Source organism: Hermetia illucens, chromosome 2 (genome assembly GCF_905115235.1).
Source record: "Hermetia illucens chromosome 2, iHerIll2.2.curated.20191125, whole genome shotgun sequence".
NCBI lineage: Eukaryota > Metazoa > Arthropoda > Insecta > Diptera > Stratiomyidae > Hermetia > Hermetia illucens.
In genome coordinates this window covers 107,507,006-107,533,700 of record NC_051850.1, presented here as the reverse complement: position 1 = coordinate 107,533,700, position 26,695 = coordinate 107,507,006, and the positions used below count along the sequence as shown (strand labels likewise).

Here is a 26,695-nt window from a genome sequence, read left to right as displayed (position 1 = left end):
CTGTTTGCAAAATCCGAGATCTTTTTTAGTGTTTTATACTTCGCATTATATTCTGCTATTATCCCGGTGCATTTACTTTTAATATTTTGGATAGCTCTTTATTTGAAAAATATGGTACCGCATCTACGCTTTAAATAAAGATGCCGCGAACTGCGCGTCTCCTTCAAAGGCTTTAGGAGTCGACTTTTGTAACGTGATGGTTCCTAGTAAGTACTAGAGCCGGCAGGCCGTTTGTTCCCGCACCTAGTCCAAAAACACCGATAGTAAGGAAAGTTTTCGGTTTATCGTAATCAAAATTTTCAGTAAGGAAAATTTTCACCTCAGCACAATAACGCTCCTCTTTTGGAAGCCAAAAGAAGCACTTTCTGATCGATAGAGCTTAGAAATCCTCTTCAGGGTTAGTCGTTCACCCTCCTACTTATCATGGTTGTTCTGCCTGGGCCACTCGTTAGTGCTATCGTCGGCAAAGTTAAGCCGTTACATTGTACGGTATGCATCTACTGACTTAAATCGAAGCTTAATGCTTTGCGAGTATGCAGTTCCTTAATTTAGAAGGAGTTTATTTGTAAACTATCCCTAATGCTACAAGACCCATCCCAGCGGTTGTTGGCCGAGTCTTATTTGCTCCCCTTTGACCCGAAGAATTAGGATCGACAAAGGACCGGTTAATCCTTAGACGCCGATGCCCTGGACGCTCCTTTTTCCTCTCCCCAGTCCATTTCAATTGGTCCCCACTTAAATAAGAGGTATTATTGGGTTGGGGAAAAAGAAATGTTGTATTTATGATCGAAATTTGACGCTTTATTTAACATACTTAGAACTATCCGATTTAAGCCAAATAGCCACCGTTTTCTTCGCAAACTTGTTGCCATTTAGAAGGCAACTTCATTATCCCCTCCTTATTTTCAAAAAACTCAATCAGCGAGTTTTCGCAAGCCTCTTTTGAGGCCAACTTCGTAGCACCAATAGCGTTTAGCATGGACCGGAAGAGATGGTAATCACTTGGTGCTAGGTCTGGACTATACGGTGGGTGTGATAGGATATCCCATCCGAGCTCCCGTAGAGATATGTGAGGCCGAGAGTTGTCCTGATGGAGCACAACACCATTCCTATTGACCAATTCTGGCCGCTTCTGGTCAATCGCCTGTTTCAAACGATTGAGTTGCTTACAGTAGAGAACCGAATGGGGTCTGGCCATAGTTGAGCAGCTCATAGGGGATGATTCTCTTCCAATTCCGCCAAACACTCATCAAAACCTTCCTGGCCATGTATTCGAGCCGGCTCGCCGTTGTTCAACCACGATCTTTTTCGCTTGAGGTTTTCGTATGTGATCCACTTTTCATCATCAGTCACCACCCACTTTAAAAATGGATCGAATTCGTTCCGTTTCAGCAGTGCATAGCAGGCGTTGATTCGGTCCAAGAGATTTTTTTGCGCCAACTCATGTGGCACCAAAACATCCAGCTTTTTTTGGAATCCAATCTTCTGCAAATGGTTGCAAACGGTTTTATGATCGATACCCAGTTCCTGGCCAATCGAACAAGTGCTCACATGCCGGTGTACTTGGATCATTTCTACGACGATTGGCCTACCAGTACGGGGTGTATCTCCGACATCCACTACACCAGAACGAAATCGATCGAACCAACGCCGTGTTGTGCGAATCGTTACAATATCCCAAATTTTTTCGGTCGCCTTCGTAAACGTAAACGTAAAATATGACGAATTTCTTGCTTGGTGGACTCTATATTTGACGCCCTATAACTTGAGACTGATACGTACGATCCCAACACTGTCAAAGAGGCACTTGTAGCACAGGTTGTCGTCTTCTAATCGCCGTATAGTATGACCCGATGCGATAAGTACAACACAAGATATGTTTAAGTGTCGCCATCTATTGACAAAATACGATGTTTCTTTTTCCCCAACCCAATATATGAGTATATACTCAGTTTCTTCATCAATAATCTCAAGGTTGTTCATTCACTTAGGGTTGGATTGTCACGATCGAAATTTAGTTTCGGTGTCTGTTCTGTTTTAGTTTTTATGTTTTGAAATTTTTCATATTTGGCTGCCAGCGCCTTAGTTTTTCCGGGGAAAGTAAGTCGATCTCGGTGGGCCTCATCACGGTAGTCACACTTCGGCTTGGCGCTTTGATTACAGTTTCGCTTCAGGTGTCACTTCTGATTCCCTAGAGGATCTTCCTTTCGGTTCTCTTACCACCAAAATCTATTCCAACTAGGTAAAAATGGCGTGTTGTTAGTCCGTCGACGTTTAACGTTGTCACGAAAGAATTTTTCATTTTTTGGAGAACCATCGCTATATACCGAATTTGTCGGGAATTCGTGAGTCGAGCGGGCTAAATTTGGACAACAATTATATACCATTCTTTCGATTTTTAGGTTTCACATTTAGGTACTAATATTCGATGATTACCTTTTTTAGACCTTTAATTGTCTCATTAGTTCTCCTTTATTAGTAGTGTTAGGAATCTAAAACACGACGATATATAATTAAAACAGATTTTTCCACAAAAGTGAATATTCCTTTATCAGTATGTCATCAGCATATTCCATATGCAGTAAACAGCTTTTCATTCTCATGGTAAAAAGGTAATAGTGTGCATATGCAGATTAAAGCTATGCTCCAGACTATACTTTACTGATAGCTACATTCCGACAGCTATTCCATCCACTTGTCTATTAAGATAAAAAACTGGCATATGAATTACGTCCGCACGAACAGCAAAATGTTTATCTATCCCATTGACGACCACTCACTCCATTTGAATTGATTCTAATGACAAAACTCATTCACTTTGCATTCATTCACATCAGTTTAGCACTTTACCTTTGTCCGTCCCACACAACCTCAAGCCCCATGTTTGCCAAAATGCATTCCTACAAATGATTTCACATATTTATCTATCTTTTTTATATTTCAGGCTAAAATGGAAGTCGATGACCTCTTCGTGGATTTGGCAGACGGCAAAAAGTTATTAAAACTCCTGGAAATTATATCGGGCGAGAAGCTTGGAAAACCAAATAAAGGGCTCATGCGAGTGCATAAAATAGAAAATGTTAACAAAAGTTTAGCATTCTTGCATACTAAGGTAAGCTGACATATCTAGTGTGAAAATGAGGAGTTTTAGAGGTTGCAAGTATTATCTAGGCAGCATCAAGTCACATCATGAAAGTTGACGGAACACTGACCTAATATAAATGGAACGTGTTCATCCATCCATAATTCAGTATCAGTGACTTCAGTTTCCAGTCTGAAGCTACCTTGACACGAACTGCGCGCATACCTAACACTTTCTATGGATGGATGTAATAAAGTATCTAATTCTAGACCGTCTCGATCGGATAATGTTTGCACCTGCACGCCAATGAATTCATGAGCCTCCACTTCACGCAGTGTGATCGTGGAGATTTCGAATTATTATTGTTACGTACACGAATTCTCATCGCATCGACATTTCGATCTTATAATTTCATGAATTCGAATCCAGAGTGAGTTATTTCTGGTTTTTCTACTGGCGAGAAACCCATGCTGTAGCGACTATCCGGTGTAAGAGGATGTCAATGACTATTGCGCTATGTACCAAAAAAGCAGATTTTTTTCACTTTTTCATAATTTCTGAAAGCAATGATATTGTTTGTGACGAGCAGAAAAGCAGCTAACGGGGAATGCAGAGGTTTTCAGAAATATAAAAGCTAAAATAGTAACTAGTGACTGGTCAGATTTAGTAAATAATATCGCTCATGAGCACAGTGGGATAGAAAAAATTGAGCCAGAACAAGGTGTAAAATCGTCCTAAATACTATAGATGTTAAATTGAGCTCTGTTGAGATCCTTTTGTTCATATCCTCATGGAGGACAGATTTTTAGTTCTTTTGGATGTATTTTTTTTTGAGAATGATGGGGTCCTGAGTCCGCATCAACTTAATGCTGGACCGGACCAAATGACGAGAACTTACTCCCTCTTTCCTGGTCCACGAACCCCTCGCTTAGGGTCTGCACGCAAACTTTACAAAAATGTCAAGCGATGACGGCTTTACGGTTTCTTACCAGGGCAAAGGCAAATCGTCAGAGGCTGCCTCGCCTCTGCCCTGGGAGCAGCGTGATCGTAGCGCCTCGCAGATGTTGAGTGCTCCTTTATTGGGTGGCTTAACGGGAACGGGAGGAGTCGGTAGGGTAGTCTTAAAATCAAAATCATATTCCAACTAAATTTAAAACAAGTCGGAATACTGGCAGCTCATGCTTCGGGTATAAAGGTTTTGTGTTCATCTTATGTAAGAAACTTCAACACACATTTTTCTATCCGTATATAGCTACAAATCCAACATATTCCTTCATATTTTTCCAAACTACGAGACATACATACATATTACAGTCGTAGATATTATCCTCACCCTAAACAAACGAACGGCCTATTTCCGAATACTGCACACATATATGCACGTATATAAATTGATCGTACCCATATTGTCGCTTTACTTCGTGCGCAAAAGCATACATATGTACATATGAAGAACGTATATTGAATATCACTGGTTTAATGTACAAATATATCTATCTGAATTAGGCACTATTCGCAAAGTTCATTAGCACGCTTACACTATATACCTACATACACACATGTCTGGTTGGGGTAATTGATATTCATATCCAAATGACTAAAAAACTGAAACAAAATAATTCTGGGACCCCATTCATAAGAACTCATTTCTCTGTGGAATTGATGAATTGATATGTGATGACGAAAATGACGACGACGACGAAATTCACAAAAAATGGTAAAGTTTCATCCCCTATAACTTTGTTAACAATAGTTGGATTTTCTTCAAACTTGACCAAATTGTGCATTACGTTCTTCCTTACATCCATGCAATTTTGTACTTCTGAGATGAACATAAGGAGGGTGCCGGGTAAATTTCTAAAATGTGGAAATATACTATTATTAACTTTATTTCTGCAGATATCGGAACCGGATATATTTTGAGGCCTAGATTTCGTAGAGATGGACCACTGTAATTTTTTTTAGATTTTTCGGTTGGATAGGTTCTGAGAACGAGACCTGTTACACTTTTTGATGGTCATACTTTGAGCCCTCGCTCCCCTATGTTTCACCCGATATCAAATATAGAACCAGTACTAATTGAGCCCTTTCGTTTGATACCCCACAAGGCCACATTCTATGAAAAAAATTTTCATTCGTTCTTTTGATACCCCACATGGCCACATGGGGGGAGCCCCCTTTAAACGTAGCACAAAGTGGCGCCACTTGCTGTATTTAAAAGGAACATCAGATCACATGCTCTCACCAATTTTCGTGACAATCGGTTCAGCCGCTTCCAAGCAAGTTGGGTATGACAGACAAACAGACAGACACAGAGTCGATTCTAATAAGGTTTTGTTTCACACAAAACCTTAAAAATACACAGGCTTAAATAAAGTATTCGTTTTCAAAGTATTTTTTTCTGATAGTACTAAGTTTTTCAAAATGCAATGTGCCATTATGCAATCCAAGTTAATTCCTTGTTTACATTGCATTTTTCCACATTTTCTGCGGCTACTTACTCGCCATATCCTTTTCAACCGTATAAATAATAAATAATGACAAGCTACGTTTTTGAAATATTCACAGCTTTTGAGAGCCCAATATATCCGAATTTTAAGGATATATTGGATTGCCATCCGTTGTCAAGGTCTATTTTACTGATCATATTTTCTTCTTTCCATTATATGAAGAATGAGCTTTAATAATTGAGATGATTGCCCTCTTGAAAAACCAAGTTAATCTATTTTTGTCATACATTTTTTCAGTAGACTTTTCAAACTAGTTGCACCACCAATTCGGCGTTTAAGATGTTGGTCTGTCAAGTCAAATGGACATTCCTAAACATGGATATTTTACAATGTATGAAAGAAATTTCTCAACTTCCTCGTACCACACATGTTTCATTGCAGGATAGCCCAATAAACGACTCATCTGAGATAACATCTTTGGCCCAGGGTTCAGGCTCGCATCCAAAACACAGGTCTTATAATTGAATTGTGGATGCAGAGCTTCATAATTCTGCATATGCAACTGGGCTTCATTGCCAGGATGGAATGCAACTCTTTATTTGCGCGCTGAATTCATTTCGTAATCTCCTCATACTCGCTAAAACTTCTCATTAGTTGTGTACATAAATAAATAATCTAAATATCTAATATTCGCCGACTGTGATCTTTTGTTCGATATGCGTAATTTTTCGGTTTTGTGTCATTATTTTTATTTTGTTTTCGTGAATTCGCAGGCAGTTTGCTGCCTTATCAAGGTTTATAAAAATGTCTTCCATAAACGTGAATGATGATGTTAATGTCTTCCACATAGGCCACTATCTGGTTCAATACTGATTTGCGGTTTCGAGTTACTCATAGTCATTCCGGTGAGTCGGACAAGTTTCGCTGGAAGTCCATCATATGCTTCCTAAAAAACCACGGATATTTGGTGGACGTCAGTATTAAATTCCCAGCTCTCGTTTAACCGTGAAAAATCGTCCAGATTGAAACCCTCCCTGGTGCTCGCCAATCATTTTGTCGGCACCTGTGGGTATTAAATGAAGGGACTCAATTAGTACTCTTCGAAACTGGTCCCATATTTGATATCGGGAGAAATGTAAGGGAGTGAGGGCTCATACCCCCAAAAAATGTAATAGGTCTCGCTCTCAGAACCTATCCAACCGGAAAATCTGAAAAAAATCACAGTGATGTATTTAAACAAAATCCAGTCATTAAAATACATCTCGCTCCGATGTCTGCACAATTAAAGTGAATAATAGTATATCAGCATATTTTGGAAATTCAGCCGGAAACCCTCCTTAAGCTCATGCTAGAACTATAAAATTTGGCACTTGCATAAGGGGTAAGATAAGGCATAACATTTGATGGAAATCGAAATATTATTAACAAAATTATAGAAAGTGGAACTTTTGCATTTTTTCTGTGAATTTCGTGCATTCAATACCACAACAAAGTGAGCTCACGTGAATAGGGGTCGCAGGGAAACATTTCGTTCTAGTTTTTTAAGGGGACGTGACGGGTTCAAATTTTTATTTTGTTCAAACCTTATTTTTTGAGAAAAATTACATATATTATATATTATCATAACATTAAAGTTTAAAAAAACATGAAGTTTTCGAGGCTGTTTTTGTTTACTACAATTTTTTAATAAAATGGTAAAAAATTACGGCGAGGGTGACTGCGGGTCACTGAGACGTCGAACAAAAAAAAAACAAAAAATGGGGTTTTAATCGGCATGAAATTCCCTACAGAATGAAGCACAATCAAAAAATTCCTCCAAAAAATAACATAATGGCGGCGATTTTTCAAGTTTTTCGGTTTTTGGCGCAAAAAAACCTGATGTAAATCAAAATATTTAGCACCTATCTACGTCTCCGAGGTTCATTCTATTGCTTTGAATGTGTACAATAACATATTAAAATTTCAAAGCGAATGGTCAAGTGTTTTTTTAATCACCCACGCCAACCCAAAAAACGTTCTTTTGAGAAAAAACGGGTCTTTTCAGTACACAATCCAAATCATAACCGGTAAAACCGGTAAAGTGTTTCTTCTATTTATGCACTATGCTAACAAAACGAGAATGTGGAATATACCCATATAAACACTGGCTACTCATTTTTAAAACCGAATATGACTTTTATATTCTGACCACATATTTTCAAACGTATTTAACAACACTTAAACAACAACAATTTAAAATCAATAATACAAATTTTTTTTGTTTTTTTACAAAAATTGAACCCGACACGTCCCCTTAATCATTTATATATCAATATCAATTATTCCAGACACATATGTATGTATTCATCTGCATAGGTAAATGAAGCTTTGGGGCAGTGCCTAATTTAGATGGATATGTTTGTACTTTATATGTAGATATGTATACTTTTATGCACGAAGTATACATGCAAATAGAATATAGTATTCAGGAATAGGCAGTGTTTATTTGTTTAGCGTGAGCATAATATCTACGGCTGCAATATGTATGTATTTCTTCAAAAAAATATGAAGTAATATTTTCGGTTTTTAGCCATATAAATAATAATAATAATAATCGTTGGCGCAACAATCCATTTTGAATCAGGGCCTTGAAGTGTGTTAGAGACCGTTTAGTATTTTGAAGCACGTAATGATAGATTTCTATCCAATTCAGCCACCGTGCGAATAAAGTTTACTTAAAGTAATTTATCTGGTACTAGCGACACGTTTTGCCAACTTCCAGAATCAAATTAAAGTAGCATTTGCATCGATGTTGTTCCGTCACTCTTCGTTCCTGCTTTGATGGGTTGACACATACGAACGGCGATGACATTCCTAAAAGCTCTGAATGCACATTTTACCGAAGGATTCAGTCACAGGTAGCGTAATAATGTTGTGAAGAAGAGTGAACAAGCCAAAACTTCTCCTCGATCCTTCAGGGTCACTAATGATCCTCTAATTCTGCACACTTTATCCAAGAGTCGCAAGCACCGACGAATGCCTGTCACTGATGGGAAACAACAATGAACTCTTTTATTACTAGCTGGTATATTTCATAATCTTTACAGAATAAATTTTATTTATCTTATACTACTCTTTTTGTTAGAAAATAAAAGTGTGATGGAAGGAAACCGGTACTTTTTTTACTAACCACTCAATTATGTGTGTAACGGCTACGAAGGCTGGAGCAGTAGAGACCATCGGCACCTTCTCCCCGCTGGCTCTCATCTATCCGCTCTCATTCTAAACATTCGAAATAAATTTCGAATGTTGCCAATCCTGCTGCGCCACAACCGTAACGGTACACTACAGGATTACAGTACTCTGTAGGAGGCAATGTGGTCAGCATTGCGCTCGCCCGAGATTATTACCCTGATTTGACTCAGGTACTCATTCACACCTGAGTCGACTGGTATCCGACGTTAAATCACCATACAAATTCCACCACCACCAGTGAGATTTGAACCGTGACCTTCCGTACGACAGCCTTGTGATCTAATAACTCAGCTAGCTATATACGAATGGAAAAATGTGGGTAGAAAGTTTCTCATATAAGAAGAACACAAAACTTTACCCGAAGCACCAGCTTCCGGCTTGTTTTAACTACTGGACGGAGAGAAAACTTCAAATGGCCAAAATCTCTCAAACAGAATATTAACAAAAAAAAACATTCTAATATTTTTCCGCAACAAATCGAGTCGTAGGGCCTATTGAATTAAGGGTCATGTGTTATTCGGAAGAAACCGGGGTGCCTATTTCGCGTATGGCAGCCAGAATATAACATACTGTCATTTTAAAGGGTCCGTTCGCAAGAACCCACCTCGGGAGAATTTCGAACTTATTTTATACACGAAGAATCTTTTGTTCACAGAATTTATTATTTAGTATCTTACTGAAATCGCCATAAAAAGGTATACAGTAGACAGACGGGCATATCGCTCACACGAAAAAAAGCTCAACCATCCAAAATTTATCTTTATTCACTGTATCTTTAGTGCATTTTTTCTAGTACTTGTCGAGTATATGAACAGATTCATCGAACCATAGAAAAATGAACGGGAACGCCGCGATACCGAAATATGGTCATTAGACTGCTGGAAGAATGAGTCTAATTTTAGGTGATTTTTTTGTTACAAAGAAGATGGTCAAAATAAAGTAAAAACGAGCTTTGATAAAAATTCAATGAAGTACGTTTCCAAAGGCTACTATTTTTCGCTGAATTATTATCGTGTTGTTTTATATCTAATTTACATTTGATTGGAACTTGACCAAAGTAAAAATCTATGCAGAATTTATTGCTTTGTTTTGTCGAGTAGAATTTCAAATATTCTGAGGAAGAAGTTAATTAAGCTATTGTGCTTTGTAGATAAGATTGTCTACGGTCTTTGTGAGGAGTTTTCACGAGAAAATCAACACCTAATCTAAGATTCTATTTAAAGAGACTTCTGAATTATGTGTTTTGATTATTAGGTATGGGGTGTGTTTAGAAGCGATCCTTTAAAGGTAAAACGATAGAAGTTTACTCTTTGGCTAAAAGTGTTTATTGCTTTATAGTATGTACTGTATTTTGGGAATCATTTGTGCCCTTCTTTAGTGCGAGATCTTCCTGAAATACTGTATATGCGGTGATTCAATGAAACTTCGTCTACTAATTTGCATTGGTTTGTAAAAAAAAGACTATTTCAAATATTATCATAGAGTTCATATCATATTTCTTAATGGGAAAAAATTGTTACTCCAAGAGAGTGGTAAGAAGCGAATATAAAACGCTAAATGTAAATGTATATCACTACACTCGTAGATAAAAACAAAAACCTGGGAAATAGGGGACGACTTGCCCTGTACAATTTTTTTTTTATTCCTACATACGTTAATCTACTTCTGATAGAACGCTTCGAAATAAATACACAGCAATTAAATACATCCTATATAAAGAGCAATAAAAACATAACCAGTCACCACTTAATCAAAATGGATAATAAGAAAAATGTTCCCTACATTCAGAATATTTTCAATTTGTGATAACATCGACTGACATTTCTTTATTGCACTGAATTTCGTCATCCTATCACATGCTAAGCTTGATACAATGGGTAAACAGGTGCATATTATTTCTAGGTGTTGCCTGTCTGCTTGCTCTCCTGAAAATAGAGTAAACATTTCTTTTTTACTTGGTTTAGTTAATAATAGAATGAAACCAACTTATTAATAGAAATACAGTACAAAAGAAGTTTAGAAATAATAACATCATATGTTCATCTTCAGTTTATTCACCTGTTTTATTCTTTTTACTTTCAGGTTCGTTTAGAATCTATAGGAGCTGAAGATATTGTTGATGGTAATCCTCGACTAATATTAGGTCTTATTTGGACTATAATTCTTCGATTTCAAATTCAAGAAATCGAAATCGACGTGGTAAGTAGTAAATCGAATTATAAATGGACGTTAATCTGTACTAATATTCGGTGTCACTTTTATAGGACGAAGAAAACGAATCGTCCGAAAAACGTTCTGCCAAAGATGCTTTACTGTTGTGGTGTCAAAGGAAAACACAAGGGTACCAAGGAGTTAACATTCAAGATTTTACAACATCATGGCGATCTGGTCTTGGATTCAACGCGCTCATTCATTCACATCGACCCGATCTGTTTGACTATTCATCGTTACCGCATGGAAAGAATATTGATAATTTAAATCATGCATTCGATGTGGCAAATAATGATCTTGGTATACCAAGGTAAGTTGACAAAAAGACAAAGTATATATAAATTATTTAGTTTAAAAAATATGAGATAGTCGCAATTCACTTTTATATGTACCAATTTCAAATCAGTCATTGTCTTTCAATTTCGCGTCTATTGATAAATCCAAAATAGAGCAGGAAAATTAATTCTTTGAATCATGAGGTTACAGAATTCAATGTCGTTATTCTCATTGCTATGCACCGTAAAGGAAGTATAATTGAAATATAATAGATCATCAAAAGGATTACTATTTACCGCAATGTCGTCCGTCCTGTCGCTCTCTATGGTTCTGAGTGTTGGTCGACTATAAAAGACAACGAACGGGGTCTTGCAGTAATGGAGACGAAGATGTTGCGTTGAACTAATGGCGTGAAAAGTTTTGATCACATCCGAGATGAGGATACCCGGCATCGTTATGTGGTTGCACGAATTGTGGTATAGTCACGTAATTCGCGCTAACGAGAATTCACTAGCCAAGATTGGTCTGAACATCGAAGTCGATGGTAAGCGGCCGATATAACGGTGGCTTGATACGCTGGTTGGGGATTTAAAAGCCTCGAGATTGCATCCAGATCAGGCATTTGGGACAAAGGCTGAAGAAAAAGAAGATTTAGCGATGTGTTGTAATCCATTTATGAATATGAGGAAAACCGCGTATCATGTCTCTGAAATACGACCAATCACTGGCACTAGCTTAAACAGCTCATCATCCACTCACTTCCAATAATAGGTGTCCCATCTAAATTGCCTTGATAAGGAACTCCAAACATCTTGGTTTTGCGTCAAGGTCAACCACTTCGATATCTCTAGCAGCTGCCTGACATCCTGACCCACACATTGCTCCTTCTGAGGCAGGGTATGAAATGCTCTCTATTTCTAGTATAGAAATTGACTCTTTAGGCTTTCTGTCCTGGATAATCTTCCTTTATATGGATTCGATGTCCCAGTATTTACTACCAGAAATGGAAACTCCCACTTCTAGAGTATGGTTAGATTCAATCTAGATTAGTGAACGTTTATATAAGAGTTTATCGTTTATTTATCCTTATTCAATGTCATGATTGAGTTCGCAAATTTCCAGGCGCCTTTAATCACCCTATTGTATCTAGAAACATTTCTAGGGGTTCCTTTTCAGTTTTTATTTATACTTCATTGGGTGTGTTCAGTCTCCCAACGGGATTAGCGGAATCTTTAGTAGAGTTCCCTATTCCATTCGTTGTGGAATTCCGTTTTGGCTTTCCGGACCTTTTTGTTATATTGCATAAAAATTCATTTATAGACTTCTCTTGCCATTTATGTCCATGTGCCTTTTGCCTTAGGTCTGCCAAAGTTTTGATTTCACTAAGTACACTTTGTGTGCTGGCGTTTCCTTGTCAGTCTACAGCAATTTTCATACGAGGTGGTGATTGCCCTGTTAAACCTTCTTGGTAAATTTTAAAGCCCAACTTGCGCCAACTTGCGCCAACTTGCGCCAACTTGCTCCTTCTGTTGCATAAAGTCCTTGTCTTCAAATCGCTTTGCTTGTTTGCATAACTCCTTCTTTCACAGTGCAGCTAATGCTAGTTTCGCTGCTTTGACGACTCCCAAATTCACTTTGCACGCGTTCCTGTCTTAAAACTAACGTTGGACAAGCAATGGTAATGCTTTCAGACAATTATCGCAAGTCGCAATCAATTTAAAACAGGAACCGCGAAAATCACTGAGCCAATGACAAAGTATCCCAATAAATTATGTGTTCTATCTTTCTTTCTTCTTCTTCGTTGGAACGCATTATGTATTTTTGTGTCCATTATGATATGGCACTATCCTCCATGGGAGTAATTTGATTCTCCTTTCTGTTTGATCTACCAATGGAAGTAGTAACCTATTGAACCCATTTCATAACAGTGGTATATTTCAGACGTAATTTGATATCTGGAGCTGTTTTAATACTTTGGAATGAAGTATCTAAAAATAAAACTTTACTAGAAGGTGATATCAAGAAATGAGCTGAGGACAAATTTCCAAGGATTACTCCAGGGTTCATGACGAAAGTGAACAAGATTTTTACAATTCAGCAGCATTTTGTACATATTACTCCTCTTGGAGCTTCGAATATGATTTGGGCATTTGGCAAGCGACCCCAGACCTCCATGGGACTCACGTATAAGAAAATCATAAACATTTCCCCTAGCTTACACTTTTCATCAATCATCCATTTAACATCAATCTCCAAATAACTAGCATCATAGTGATATACTATACTCATCTCTACATCTTTTTTTTTGTCTTTCAGACTATTGGACGCTGAAGATGTGGATACAGCTCGGCCAGATGAAAAATCTATTCTTACATACGTTGCGTCTTACTACCACACATTCGCCCGGATGAAAAATGAACAGAAAAGCGGGAAACGTATTGCAAATGTGGGTTATTTTTCTTATTATTATTTGTATATCTTCGCCATATTTTGAAAATGTCTATTCCAGATTGTCGGCCAACTTATGGATGCGGACAAGAAAAAAGCTCATTACGAAAGATTAACCACAGATCTTCTCAGTTGGATCCGGGAAAAGACAATTGAATTGGAAAAGAGGAATTTCCCTAACTCTTTAGAAGGAATACAAAAGGAACTGCTTGCGTTTAAAGAATATCGAACAATCGAGAAACCACCAAAGTAAGTTTTATAGATTTGTACATTATTTGAATGTTGTCAAGAACACTGAAGACCCTATCAATTTTGTATACTCGTTCTGATGATTATTCTTCAAACTATAGGTATAAAGAAAGAAGCGAAATTGAAGCACTTTATTTCACAATCAACACGTTACTTAAATCCTTAAATCAGCCCCAATTCACACCACAAGAAGGTAAATTGGTAAACGATATCGAAAAGGCTTGGCAAGGTTTAGAAAACGCAGAACACAACCGAGAAGTAGCTCTCCGTGAAGAGTTGCTTCGTCAAGAAAAGCTTGAACAACTCAACTACAAATTTGAAAAGAAAGTAAGTCTTCCAAATAGTTAAGAAGAATTGCTAATGCATAACCCTTCTTTGTTATAGTCCGTACTTCGTGAAGGTTACTTAAAAGAAATGATCCAAGTTCTGTCAGATCCACGATATTTGCGCCAAGTGGACGCAACAGTTAAGAAGCACGAAGCCATTTCAGCCGATATTTTGGCTCGAGTGGAAAGATTCAACGACTTAACGGCTATGGCTAATGAATTAGAAAGGGAAAATTACCACGGGAAAGAACGCGTCAAACGACGCGAAGAAGAAGTATTGGAAAAATGGCGAAAATTACTTGAACTTTTGGAGAATCACAAGAATAACTTATCCCTAATGAGCGCTATGATGAACTTACTACGAGAAATCGACACAACATTGGAAACCATCAAAGACTTACAAATGCAATTTGCTTCAGAGGATTGCGGACCACATTTGCTTGGCGTTGAAGAATTACTTCAAGCGCATTCACTGCAAGAACTGCAAGTGAATGCAATTGGTGAAACTCAAAAACGATTCATTAGGCAAGGTCAATCGTTTAAGGCGAGCGAACAAAAGGATTCTCCCATACTTATGGAGAAACTGGACGAACTAGATAAAGCTTATGGACTGTAATTTCTCTAGGAGATATAAATCTGTGATAGCATCTTAATCTGTCTCTCTTTCAGGCTGCAAGAACTCTGCGCAAAGAGACGTGCGCGCCTTGAAGAAGCTCGACACTTCTACCACTTCATGGAAGACTATGATAATGAAGAGAGTTGGCTAATTGATAAGCAGAGAATATGTAAAACAGGCATTTCTGCAAAGGATCTTCGGGCTGTCTTATCACTTCAACAAAAACACAAAGCATTGGAAGATGAAATTAACGTGAGAAAACCTAAATGTGCGCAAATGACAGAAGCTGGACGTCGTCTTATCGCTGAGAAGCACCCACGTGCATTGGAGGTGAAATCTCGCATTGAATCACTTGAAGATCATTGGAAGGCACTGGAGGACTTGGTCGAGTTACGAAAACGACAACTTGAGGATGCTGCTGAAGCGTATCAATTTTATACAGATGCAAATGAAGCGGAATCGTGGCTCAATGAAAAGATGGCTTTGGTTGCATCAAATGACTATGGTGCGGATGAACCATCTGCTCAAGCTCTTTTGCAGCGCCACCGTGACTTACAAGGAGAATTGAATGCGTATTCTGGTGATATTCTCAATTTGAATCAACAGGCAGAAAAATTGATAAAGGCCGGCATTTGCACTCTAGAGGTGAGGGCTCATTTATTCATTTATCGTCAATCTCTCGGGCAGATTTTCGTTTCGTTTTCGTTACGTGGAACATTATAACCTAACTTAAATGATCTTTTCAGCTTTCCGCCGAACCAGAACAGATGCCAGAAACAGAACAAGAAGAATGGGTGAATGAGACCCGTTTGGTTCCGAAAGAAGTCTGGGAAGAAGAGCCCGTAGAGAGATTAGAGCACAGAAAGGTGACCGAAACGAAGTACCTTCCTCACGTGAAGGCTATGTACCCATTCGAAGGCCAAGGCATGAAAATGGAAAAAGGAGAGGTGAGTTTGATGTTGGAAATGGAACTCGATAAATTAAGTTGGTCAATTCTTCGAACTTTTAGATCATGCTATTGAAGGGCAAAACAAACGACGATTGGTGGTGTGTCCGTAAAGAAAGCGGAGTGGAAGGCTTCGTTCCAGCTAACTATGTCCGAGAGATCGAACCAAGGCCTGTTACGTGTCTTGTTCCAAAAACTGAAAAAGTAAAAACCATGCAAAAAGTCAAGAAAACAATTCTTGTCCGTCAAGTTGTGCCAGTGAAACGAATAAAACCAACAAAGGCGAGCCAAGTTCGCCCGTTAGTCAAACGAAAAACATCAACAACAGATATAAATGACAACGCAGATAGTGTTGAAAAGCGTCAGAAACGAATTAATATCACATACGATCAGCTCCAAGATATGGCGCAAAAACGGCACGTCTTATTAGAGGATTCCATTTGCCTGTTTGGATTCTACCGTGAATGTGACGACTTTGAGAAGTGGATGAAGGATAAAGAGAAGCTCATCAAAGCTGATGAGGTTGATTCAGTGGACAGTGCAAAGAGAAAGTTTGAAGTAATTATATATTTAATTATTTGAGGCTTTAGAGTATTTTATTCTTATTATTCTTAGAAATTCCTGACCGATTTATCAGCAGCTTCGAAGCGTATTGAAGCTATCGACTCCGCTGTTGATAGCTTCACTCGCCAGGGCCACTCTCAATTAGATAAAATCAAAGCGAGACAAAGACAAATTCATCAAATGTGGGACAAGCTTAACAATGCCAAAGCCCAAAAGGAAAAGAGCCTGGAAGGTGCATCAAGTGTTGAATTGTTCAACCGCACCTGCGATGAGGCTAAAGTATGGATGAACGAGAAGATGTTGCAATTGGACACAGCAGTTGTAACGCCTGATTTGCGAACTGTGCAGGCTCTGCAGCGACGACATCAAAATTTAGAACGAGAATTAGCTCCAGTCGAGGATAAAGTTAATCGTGTGAAATATCTTGGAAACTCGTGAGTTTCAGTTTTCAATTTTCTAAAAAGACGAAATTAATCGAAAATATTTCTCAGTGTTAAAAACGCCTATCCTTCTGAAAGGGCCAATGTAAATGCCCGTCAGAAAGAAGTTGATGACATGTGGAAACAGATTCAAAGTAAAGCTGAAGAGCTCAGAGAAAGAATTGAGAATGCAGTAGGACAGCAAGTTTTCAATAACAGGTACAATGTTAAATAAGTGCTAGAATTAAAATTAAATCGTAAACGTTCTCATATCTGTTATTTTGGATATTCTGCATATATTCAATTTTCTCGATCAGTACCCTTTTTAGACTTACCTTAAGATAATTTTATTGTTTTTATTGAATTTATGAAAAAAATTAGACCAATCGTTCACATTTCGTTCGTGTTTTAGTGCCAAAACCCTGTTGGCTTGGATTGATTCCGTTAAAGATCAACTCAATGCAGACGAAACAGCGCGTGATGTAGAAACAGCGAACAATCTTCATAAAAAACATGGAGAACTTGGCGATGAAATCAAAGCTCATGAAAAAGAATTCGATGAGGTGATCGCATTAGGAAAGCAACTGACCGAAGGCAATTCTGACCAAGTTGAAGTACAGAAAATCATCGATCGCCTTGGGGCCGAAAAGGATGCCATCAGTCGTGGATGGGCTGAAAAGAATAAATGGTTGCAACAGTGTGTTGAATTGCAGATTTTGAATCGGGAAGCCGATAAGATTGATGCAACCACAAAGGGTCACGAAGCATTCTTGGAATATTCGAACCTTGGAGTGAGGAAATTGACGTATAATGTAAGAAGGAATTCAAACGTATTTATTTTCAATCTTTAGAATTCACTGGATGAAGTAGAAGCTATTATTAAACGACATGGTGACTTTGAAAACACCTTAATGGCCCAGGACAAGATCGTGAAAAACTTTGCCGATAATGCGGATAAATTAATTGCAAAAGATCATTACGATTCAAAATAGTGAGTGAATATAGGGTTGAAAACGATTTAAATAGACTAATTGGAAATATTATCTCCTTCCAGCATTGGTGATAGGAAAAATCAAGTGATTGCTAAACGCAAGGCAGTAAAGGATGCCGCCCTTGAGCGTAGGAAGTCGCTACAAGCTTCGAGAGATTTCCAGGTATGTAATAATGTGAACATTTTCTTAGATAGAACAGATCATATTTATTTTGAATGTCCATCTATCGAATTTGTTCCTGTAACCACTCATTTGGAATCAACACTTCCTTTAAAATCGTCGTACTGAAATACATGGCGGAACGTGGATGAAGTTGTCCATTAGAAATTGTATCAGGCCAGTATTAACACAATAACACAAGGTAGACAAGTGTTGACGAAGGTTTGAAGCATCCGAGCAATATTTGCGTTTCTCTATATCCTGTGTCTATATAGTAGTAAGGAACATTCACAATTTGTTGGCGATGCATAAACAACGCTATCGAGTGATACAAGTTTTTGAAGGCCTTCGGAATTCAAACCACTAGTCCTGGTAGGAAAATTGCCATGTGCTGTCCAATTAATAAGTTTTATCTTGGTATTTCTGCTCTATTCGAATGTGATTCTCGGCTTTGGATTTCAAATTTCGATGCATTACGTGAGATTTCGCGCTATTATACCTATGTCACTCTGGTGATAGCTTCTAGTTTCTCCAAAATGCTCTTCTTGCTACGAAAGCTTTCTCGAGATCGATGAATAGCCAGGGGGGGGGGCGTGATCTGGACCACGCGCACTACTCCACAATGACCGTGGGGTATTAATGTAGTTTATTTTTGCAGGAAGTTACAGAGCGGGAATCGATCAGTTTCCTGTCGATTAAGCTTTCGAGGTGTTTTTTGAGATGTACCAAGAATACTCTATCATCTTGACGACAAAAGAAAATTAGCAAAATACCCTCCAATACACGTATTCGCCGAGTGCCCTTCAGAATCTTAACGATCATTCCTTCCTTCCAATTATTGGGAGAAGGAAAGTAAGTGGAAGTTGTAGTTGTAATGTGCAGAAACTGAAGGTACTGCAGCTGGACAGTTCCACTTATAAATCGCCAAGCCCAGTCGTTTTGTGTTTACACACATAGATTCTTGTGGCTCAATGTGAAGGTAGATTATTGATGGTAAAGGCGTCACATACACTAGTATAACTGAGCTTGAGGGTCTTATTGTGGTCCCCAAATCAATCCGTATGGGACGATTTGAGGATGAGAATCGTGATGAAGTGCTCTTTCCATCTCTTCAACTATTCATCATCATCGAAGAGACTAGTGATTATGTCTCTTAAAGAATTATCGAAAAGCATACGGACAATTGCAAGCTCTTTCGTGTTTCGATCAACTTTCATCGACCCGTCTTTACATTTCCGTATTTTGGAACTTGGCCGGCAACGTCATCAATATTCTGGGGCGGGTTGTTCAAAGCACCTGCCGTCTGCGAAGTAAGAAAAGTGCTGCATTGCTGGACGGGAATCGGTTCCGAAAGACGCTTCATAGCGATTCGATCGTTCACACTGTTTCTCTGCAAGCAGATACCAGATGACCGTTCTCCTTCAAAGCCGATGCCAGCATCACTTCTGTTATGCAAATTCAATAGAAAACTCCTAAATCTACTACTGATAGCGATGTGGTCAATCTGATTAGATATTCCATATCGTGGTAGCCATTTTGCTTGAACAGTGCGCTTGTTTGAATACCCGCCGTGACCATCTTGTCATCTTAAGGATGCCTCTTCCGAATTTGGTGAAGTTGCTCAGGAAAATCTCTGTTGATAGGTAACACTGCGTTGCACGAAATCTCGTAATCAAGAACCTATTCGAAACCGGCCGCCATAAACGTCTGTTATGGCGGCTGTCAGTATTAGTTCAACACCGGAAATGCGTCTAATACCACTAGGCTTATCAGAGTTATAAAAGCTTGGTGCCTCAAGAGGAAGGGGTGCACTCCCCAGAGTGATATTATCCCACGCAGTACATCAATGCATACCAGGCTGCCACAAGGAAGTTGCCTTAGCCGTATTTCTCATAGTGTCCTTAGGAAAACAGTATGAAAACAATCGCAGATCGTAGGCTTTATTTTTACGAGGCAAAACGAATTAAATCTCATTGGGAATGGGAAAAGACTAAGCTATTTGAATGCCATTGCTTTCCTAATACTTGTGGAATATGTTCTATCTGAGCCTGAAAAGTCGTGTAAGTGGCACTTTCGAAAGCAATTCCAACTCAGAAGTCACGAAAGTCTGATGAGGGTTACTCCTGCACATGTAATCTTTGCATTTACAAAGACCTCAGGAAAATGCGTAACCTCGACATTCTTAACATTCTTCATAAAGGAATATGCAAAGGTCTTCCTGAGATACAACCGCTGCTAAACGGGTTCCGGACGTAGCATGCAAACTACCACAATTAAAACGTGTAGACTTTGCCCAGAAATTTCTCAAAAGAAACTTTTTGATAGAAGTATCGGTTGTAACAGAATCTGAGGACATGAAAGTTTCTGCAATACTCTTCTACCTTCAAGTTTCGTGATAAAAGTTTTTTTATCCATGCTCCATACATCTACAGCAATCTGGAAAAGCAATCTTAGATAAAGCAAATTTAAATGTTTGCAAATTCTAGTCTCAGTATTAACATTTGCACGCCAATTTTTGCGATTTTTCAGCAACTGACAATCGTTTTACCAATTTCTTGCTATTTTCATTGTAAAGAAATGTTTGCCTGGACAAAACACTGCCTCTGCACTTATCACCTTTAACCATTTTCGACATTTCGCAGAAAGATTTTGCTAATTCCAATTGATTTAACCATCGCACGCATTGACTGTTCTGAATTTCGATCAAAACGCTGTTAATGTTTTTTGAAGTTGGTCAATTGGTGATTACTTTCTTTATGGACTCGATTTTCCACTCGTCTTACGTCGTCGTAATGTTTTAAGATGTTACATACACTGCCGTGCGGTATTTTCAACATTTTCAAGATGTTTGATGCCGTAGAACCTTCATTGTGCAAGTAAATTATACATTCTCCTTTTGCTTTTGAACTCATTTTGCTTTCTCATAATATAGAGAATAGAGAAGAAATAGATAGAATTGTAGAAAATTTCACGGCGAACAAAATAGACATACAATCGGCCCATACCTCCGCAAGGTAGAATAGAACAGATTGCGTTGCTCCCATAATAAAATCTCTCCTTATCGTCAACATTCACCATTAGCCGATTTAAGGCTAAGGCTCCAACTTCAACTTTACCGTTATAGCTTCGATTTGCCCGAAGAAGCACATCTACGAGTCGAGCGTTAAAGCAAGGTGTTTAACCATTGATTTTGACTCTACAGTAAACTAACCTGCGTCCCATCAGGGTCCTGTTCAACAGCGCGTCAGGCGACGTGTACCGTAACGTTATCTGCATAACCGACGAAGTGAGACTTTTCTGGCATGTCGAGTCTGAGCAGACTATCATAAGAAGAGTTCCAGAGCTTCGGCCCCAGGCTGCGCTACCTTCGACGTGATTTCCATCTTGCTCTGGCTCTCTAGAGTCTCATAGATTAGGGAGCTTAGTAACTCAGAGACTTAATATCTGCAAGCCATAGCTATGTACGTGGGATAATTCTTTTCATGTGCCTAACACATCCAGTCAATCTTAAGGAATTGATGAAGGTATTTCTGACATCCAGTTTTACGAGGATCTCTATTCGTCGAGCTTGTAGGCTGTATGTCTTAGCTCGATGAACGGCATCCACAACTTTCATAACAGCATTCACCTTGGATCATGCTGTTTTAAACCCGAACTGCCTTGCGGATAAGTCCCCGGCAACATGGATCGCTTCAGCTAATCTGCTCCTGATGAGCTTTTGGGGCACTTCCCTAGTCGTGTGAAGCATACAGCTCAGGGTCTCCTTTTCTGACCGGCGCGAGCTTTACTACCTTTCAGCAACAAGGACAGTTGCCCCCAGCGTTTAACGAGCCGAGCAGCAAGGCTGACGACCAGTTTATGTACTTCAGGCGGGATACTATCAGCACCTCGCGCCTTTTTATTTTTCATAGTAAGAACTGTCTCTTCGAGCTGCTTCATTGTGAAAAGTTATCAGCATATTCCCCGCTATTGCCATCAACCCTTCTGGAGAATAACACCGGTCCATTTGCCCGGTACTATATATACTCGGTTTCTACCCACTCCCAATTTTCAGTTTATAGTCGTCCTCCGTGGGTCCGCATTTATCTTGTTGACTAGGTGCTGCCAGCCACGAGAGTGTCAGGTGTAACGTCACCGCTCCCTGAAGTACCCTCCAACGCGACTTCGACTGGTTGGTTGAAGAGATTCGAAGAATCTCAACATTAGTGACGTAAATAATGTATTGAAGTGATAGCCAATTCATGTGCATGTAAGTTTTCGTTTTCAACGTGGATATGCTTAATGCTTTTGGGCAACCTAGTAACTCTCTCCCTTTCTCTTCCTTTCAATGGTTACCATTCTGAGCACAAACTCAGAAATAGAGTTTCAAATATTCTTAAGACTGCAGATCCTCTTTCACAAGGTATCACTACAAATTTATTTCTATTGGTAAGTTCAATCCAATCGAACATCACGATTTCAATATAACCTTAGTCAAAATATTACTTTCTTATATCAAACAGAACACGGTTGAATCCAATTTTCATGAAACACCAAAACTAGGAGTACCGTAAAATCAAATCTGGGATGCAGATGTTTTCCTAACTAGCCAAAATATTTCCGACCAGGATCTCACCCACTCTTCAATTTTCTATAATCTTCAGTTGTCACTTAAACTTCATCCTAGGCTAAGCTAAGATTTATACATTTTATAACTTTTTAAGTCGCGTCACGTTTTTAAATTAGAAATTGTATTAAACTAGCCATGATGAGGATGAAGGCTGGGAAATGCAAATTTAAATCCCGAGCCAAATTCAATACTACTTTAGAATGCTGGGTGGAAGTGAAGTCATCAGAGTTTGTCCGCTATATCGTCCTGGGGATGAAGAGCTGAAGCTCCTTCGTTTATACTTGGTTCCACATTTAAAATGGAAGCAGCGAAAAGTGAGTGTCAACGAAATTTAATAAAAACCTTAACAATTTCTACAAAGCCTTCTTAAGAGTTCATGCCGTTTCTCTTAGTACACGGGAATCGACCCGTAGTTCCTTTTGATCCTTTGGAGTACATTTTAACTAAAGTGAATTCAAAAATTTGCTTTAAAGTGGGATCCTCAACCCCTCGGAGCGGCACCATTCATCTTAACTGACATATCAGCAAATTACACTTTTTTAACAAATAGACACGGTGTCTGCCAAGTTTCACCTCGCAGTTTGTTATAGTTTCACTCTCATCAAATAGGATAAAGAACGAAGGACTATACAGGATATTCTTGGCATTACGACGACGACTATAGATATTTTAATGCAACAAAAATACATACGGAAATAAATATTGAGTCATAACTTTTATTGTAGTGGAAACTTTGTTATCTTGGCCACACTTTTATTTTTACTGATTTCGTCTATTTCGTTGTGAGTTGCGTCTAAGTTGACAAAACTTTCGACTTGTCCAACAACAACATCTTTTACTGAACAATTTATCCTGCCTCATTTGCAATGGTCCAAAAACAGAACACGATCTTAATTTCATGTGTATACAGTTACTCAAACAATTGATCGCGATTTTTGGATATTTACTTCGAAGCACAATAGTATAAAAACTGATCATGCATTTTCTTCAAAAATGTTTTATTATACAACTGATAAACTAAAATAAAAAACAGGTAAAGTTTTCCGTTTTCAAATTAAGATAAAACATTAACTACAGCAAGAAAGGAACTTCATGTAATCGATCAATCGATCGATCAATTCTGTCAAGCATGTAATTCAGCCCATTTATGCTGACAAATTCGCCACCTATGGTCAACATTTATGAGGATTGGAAGCACTTAGGCCAGTTATCGCCTGAAGTGCCCCCATCGATGCTCTATCGGATTTAAATCTGGAAGTTGCGGAGGCCAGTCGAGAACATCCATTTTATCTTCAAACCATTCCCTAGAAGCTTCGGGAATATGTTTGGGGTTGTTATTTTGCGGAAAAAAAACAACAAACATTCATCTACAATGGCAACATATTCTAATGCCGTCATTTTGCCCATAATCCTTTTGCACTGATGAATACCACTCAACTTTCTTGTTTATCGAATTTTTCACTGTTAGCTCTTCACACTGTCGGCGGTATTTACTAACGTTTGAGTAATACAATGTTGTCGCAACCTGCCTATGCATAAGACTCTTTTTTATTATTTATTTTATATTTCGAACAAATTCCGCTGAAGGTTTAGCCATTTATGGAAAATTTTAACATTTTTTTCACCTCAAAATTAAGAAATATGCCAGGTTTCGCTTGTTGATCCACCTAAACTTTGGGCATTGTTTTACTCCATTCTTCAACTTTCGATGTATTCAATTCATGTTTCATTGCCTACAAATATCTGAAGATGATCATCGTCACTCTTTTGCCAACAAATAATATTCTTTCTCTTTCTCTACGGCTAGCTACGAACAACCGTTTTAATTTGGTCTGCTCCAATGGGTATGGAAAGGCCTTTGTTCCAAATGACCCAACCCCGTCTTATTGTTGATATTGCTGTGGAAGTTGTTGATTTTACTTCCACCGATTTTTTTTAGCACCATGAAATTCTCATGATCTAGCTTCCGTTTTATGTTGACGTTCATGTTTTTATCTTTTGTTATTCTACGTTGTCGCTTCGGGTTTCGGCAGCTCCAATTTATATCTATTGATTTTTTAGCTTTGTTTTCAGAGCGATTTTACATACTATTTTCTAAGTTTAAAGTCTTTCATTTTTGTTTGTTCTCACATAAATATTATCTGTAGCATTTCCGATACTTTCGTGGGAAAGATTTGAGTTCGTTTCCTCTTCCTATACTCTAACCTGTGGATATTATTTCAAATATTTCCAAGTGTTATCGCAATTCTTCTACTTGTTGTGTTACTAAGAAAATACTACGATCTGACTGACTGGGATTACTACTCTGTGCCAACATTCAATATCATTCAATTCTCAAAGACTCACTACACTAATTTTATGTCATTTGTAGAAATTCGCAGCAGAAGCTAACGATCTTAATACTTGGTTGGATGACAAAATGAAAATAGCTGGCGATGAAAACTATCGCGATCTATCAAATCTACCACGAAAATTGCAGAAGCATAAGGCATTCGAACGTGAAGTGCGGGCAAATGAGGGCCAATTGCGAAATATCAACAAAGATGCTGAAGCATTAATTGCGGCCAAGAACCGTGTGCCAGAAGTTCAGAAGATGGTCACCGACTTGAATGATAAATTTAAGCAGTTATTAATGTTATCAGAAGATAAGGGTAAGTTCAGTGGTATTTATTTTGGTTTTCTTTAGTTGTTTCTCGGTTTCTACTCTCTAATAACATGAGTTGACCTTTATATCACTTTATGTAGGCCGTAAATTAGAACAAGCCACACTACAACGAGAACACAACCGGGCAATCGAGGATGCCAAAAAGAAAGTCAATGAACTCGCCATTGCTCTCAAGAGCCAAGACGTAGGAAATGATTTACGCAGCTGCAAGGACCTAATAAACAAACATCAATTGCTTGAGTCTGAAATTACCCTGTGGGAGCAAAAGATAGATGAACTCGTTTCTTCTGGCGAAGAAATGGCCCATGAAGGCCACTTCAATGCTAAAAATATTAAGGACGAGACAAAAGAAATACAAAATCGATTCAAACAATTGCGCGATCCCATCAAAAAGCGTCGTGCAGACTTGGAAGAAAGTCTCAATTATCACAAATTCGTCTTTGAATTGGACACCGAGTTTCAATGGATCAATGAACATATGCCTGCCGCCAATTCTCAAGAAATCGGAACAAACCTTCATCAAGCTCAAAGCCTTCATAAGAAACACAAAAAGTTGGAAGCTGAAATTGTGGGTCATCAACCAATGATCAAAAAAGCGTTAAATTCCGGTCAAGCATTGATCGATATGAACCATCCAGAAAAGAAGAGCGTTCGGGCCCTCTGTGACAAACTTGAAGACGCCTGGCAAGAATTAGAAAATAAAGTGGACGAGAGAGGTAAGAAGCTTGATATGTCCCTGCGAGCACAGCAATACCTATCAGAAGCTGGAGAAATTGAGACATGGCTTGGAGAACGCAATAACGTTCTGCGTTCAACCAATTACGGTCGCGACCGTGACTCGGCCACCAAATTGCTCACAAAACACAAAGTCATCGAGCTCGAATTGGACACTTACTCGGGAATTGTTTCGGAAATGGGACATAATTGTGCAGCAATGGTTTCTGCAAAACATCCCGACAGTAAAATTATCTCGGCTAAACAGAATTTAATTGAAAAAATGTTAAAATCTTTGCAAAAATTAGCATCGCAACGTCAATTGCTTTTGATGGAGAGCCTGCATAGACATGAATATTTGCTTGAAGCTGATGAGATGGAACAGTGGATCAGAGAACAAGAGCAAGCAGCATCGTCTGAAGACTACGGTCAAGATTATGAGCATTTGCAACTTCTCCAAACCAAATTTGATGATTTGAAACATCGCGTGGAAGTTGGAGGCGACCGTTTCAACCAATGTGAAGCTATGGCTAAGAAAATCATAAATACAGAAAGTCCTTACACTGCTGAGATTGAGAAGCGCCAGGAACAATTACGGTGAGTTGTACTGCACGTAAATTTTATACATATTTGTCTTCATTTGTTATTAGAATTGTGACAATACTTACTGAGTGTAAAATGATGAGATGGGCAAGTTGGTTGAGCGTCAGCCTCTCGACCTCGTGCCCTGGTTTC

At 38.6% G+C, this 26,695-nt stretch overlaps 1 protein-coding gene across 5 annotated transcripts in view; it reads left to right on the top strand.

The window, feature by feature from the left end:
* Positions 1–26,695, top strand: part of LOC119647505 (spectrin beta chain, non-erythrocytic 1) — a 214,872-nt gene that overhangs the window by 171,314 nt on the left and 16,863 nt on the right. For all 5 annotated transcript variants that reach the window (XM_038048462.1, XM_038048463.1, XM_038048460.1 and 2 more), the window contains 17 exons: positions 2,945–3,112; positions 10,849–10,965; positions 11,031–11,287; positions 13,570–13,699; positions 13,763–13,950; positions 14,052–14,277; positions 14,335–14,888; positions 14,946–15,537; positions 15,639–15,839; positions 15,902–16,396; positions 16,454–16,836; positions 16,894–17,040; positions 17,234–17,612; positions 17,673–17,812; positions 17,876–17,975; positions 24,953–25,232; positions 25,327–26,557. In XM_038048462.1, coding sequence (XP_037904390.1) covers positions 2,945–3,112; positions 10,849–10,965; positions 11,031–11,287; positions 13,570–13,699; positions 13,763–13,950; positions 14,052–14,277; positions 14,335–14,888; positions 14,946–15,537; positions 15,639–15,839; positions 15,902–16,396; positions 16,454–16,836; positions 16,894–17,040; positions 17,234–17,612; positions 17,673–17,812; positions 17,876–17,975; positions 24,953–25,232; positions 25,327–26,557 — 5,588 coding nt within the window. The remainder of the gene's footprint in view (positions 1–2,944; positions 3,113–10,848; positions 10,966–11,030; positions 11,288–13,569; positions 13,700–13,762; positions 13,951–14,051; positions 14,278–14,334; positions 14,889–14,945; positions 15,538–15,638; positions 15,840–15,901; positions 16,397–16,453; positions 16,837–16,893; positions 17,041–17,233; positions 17,613–17,672; positions 17,813–17,875; positions 17,976–24,952; positions 25,233–25,326; positions 26,558–26,695) is intronic.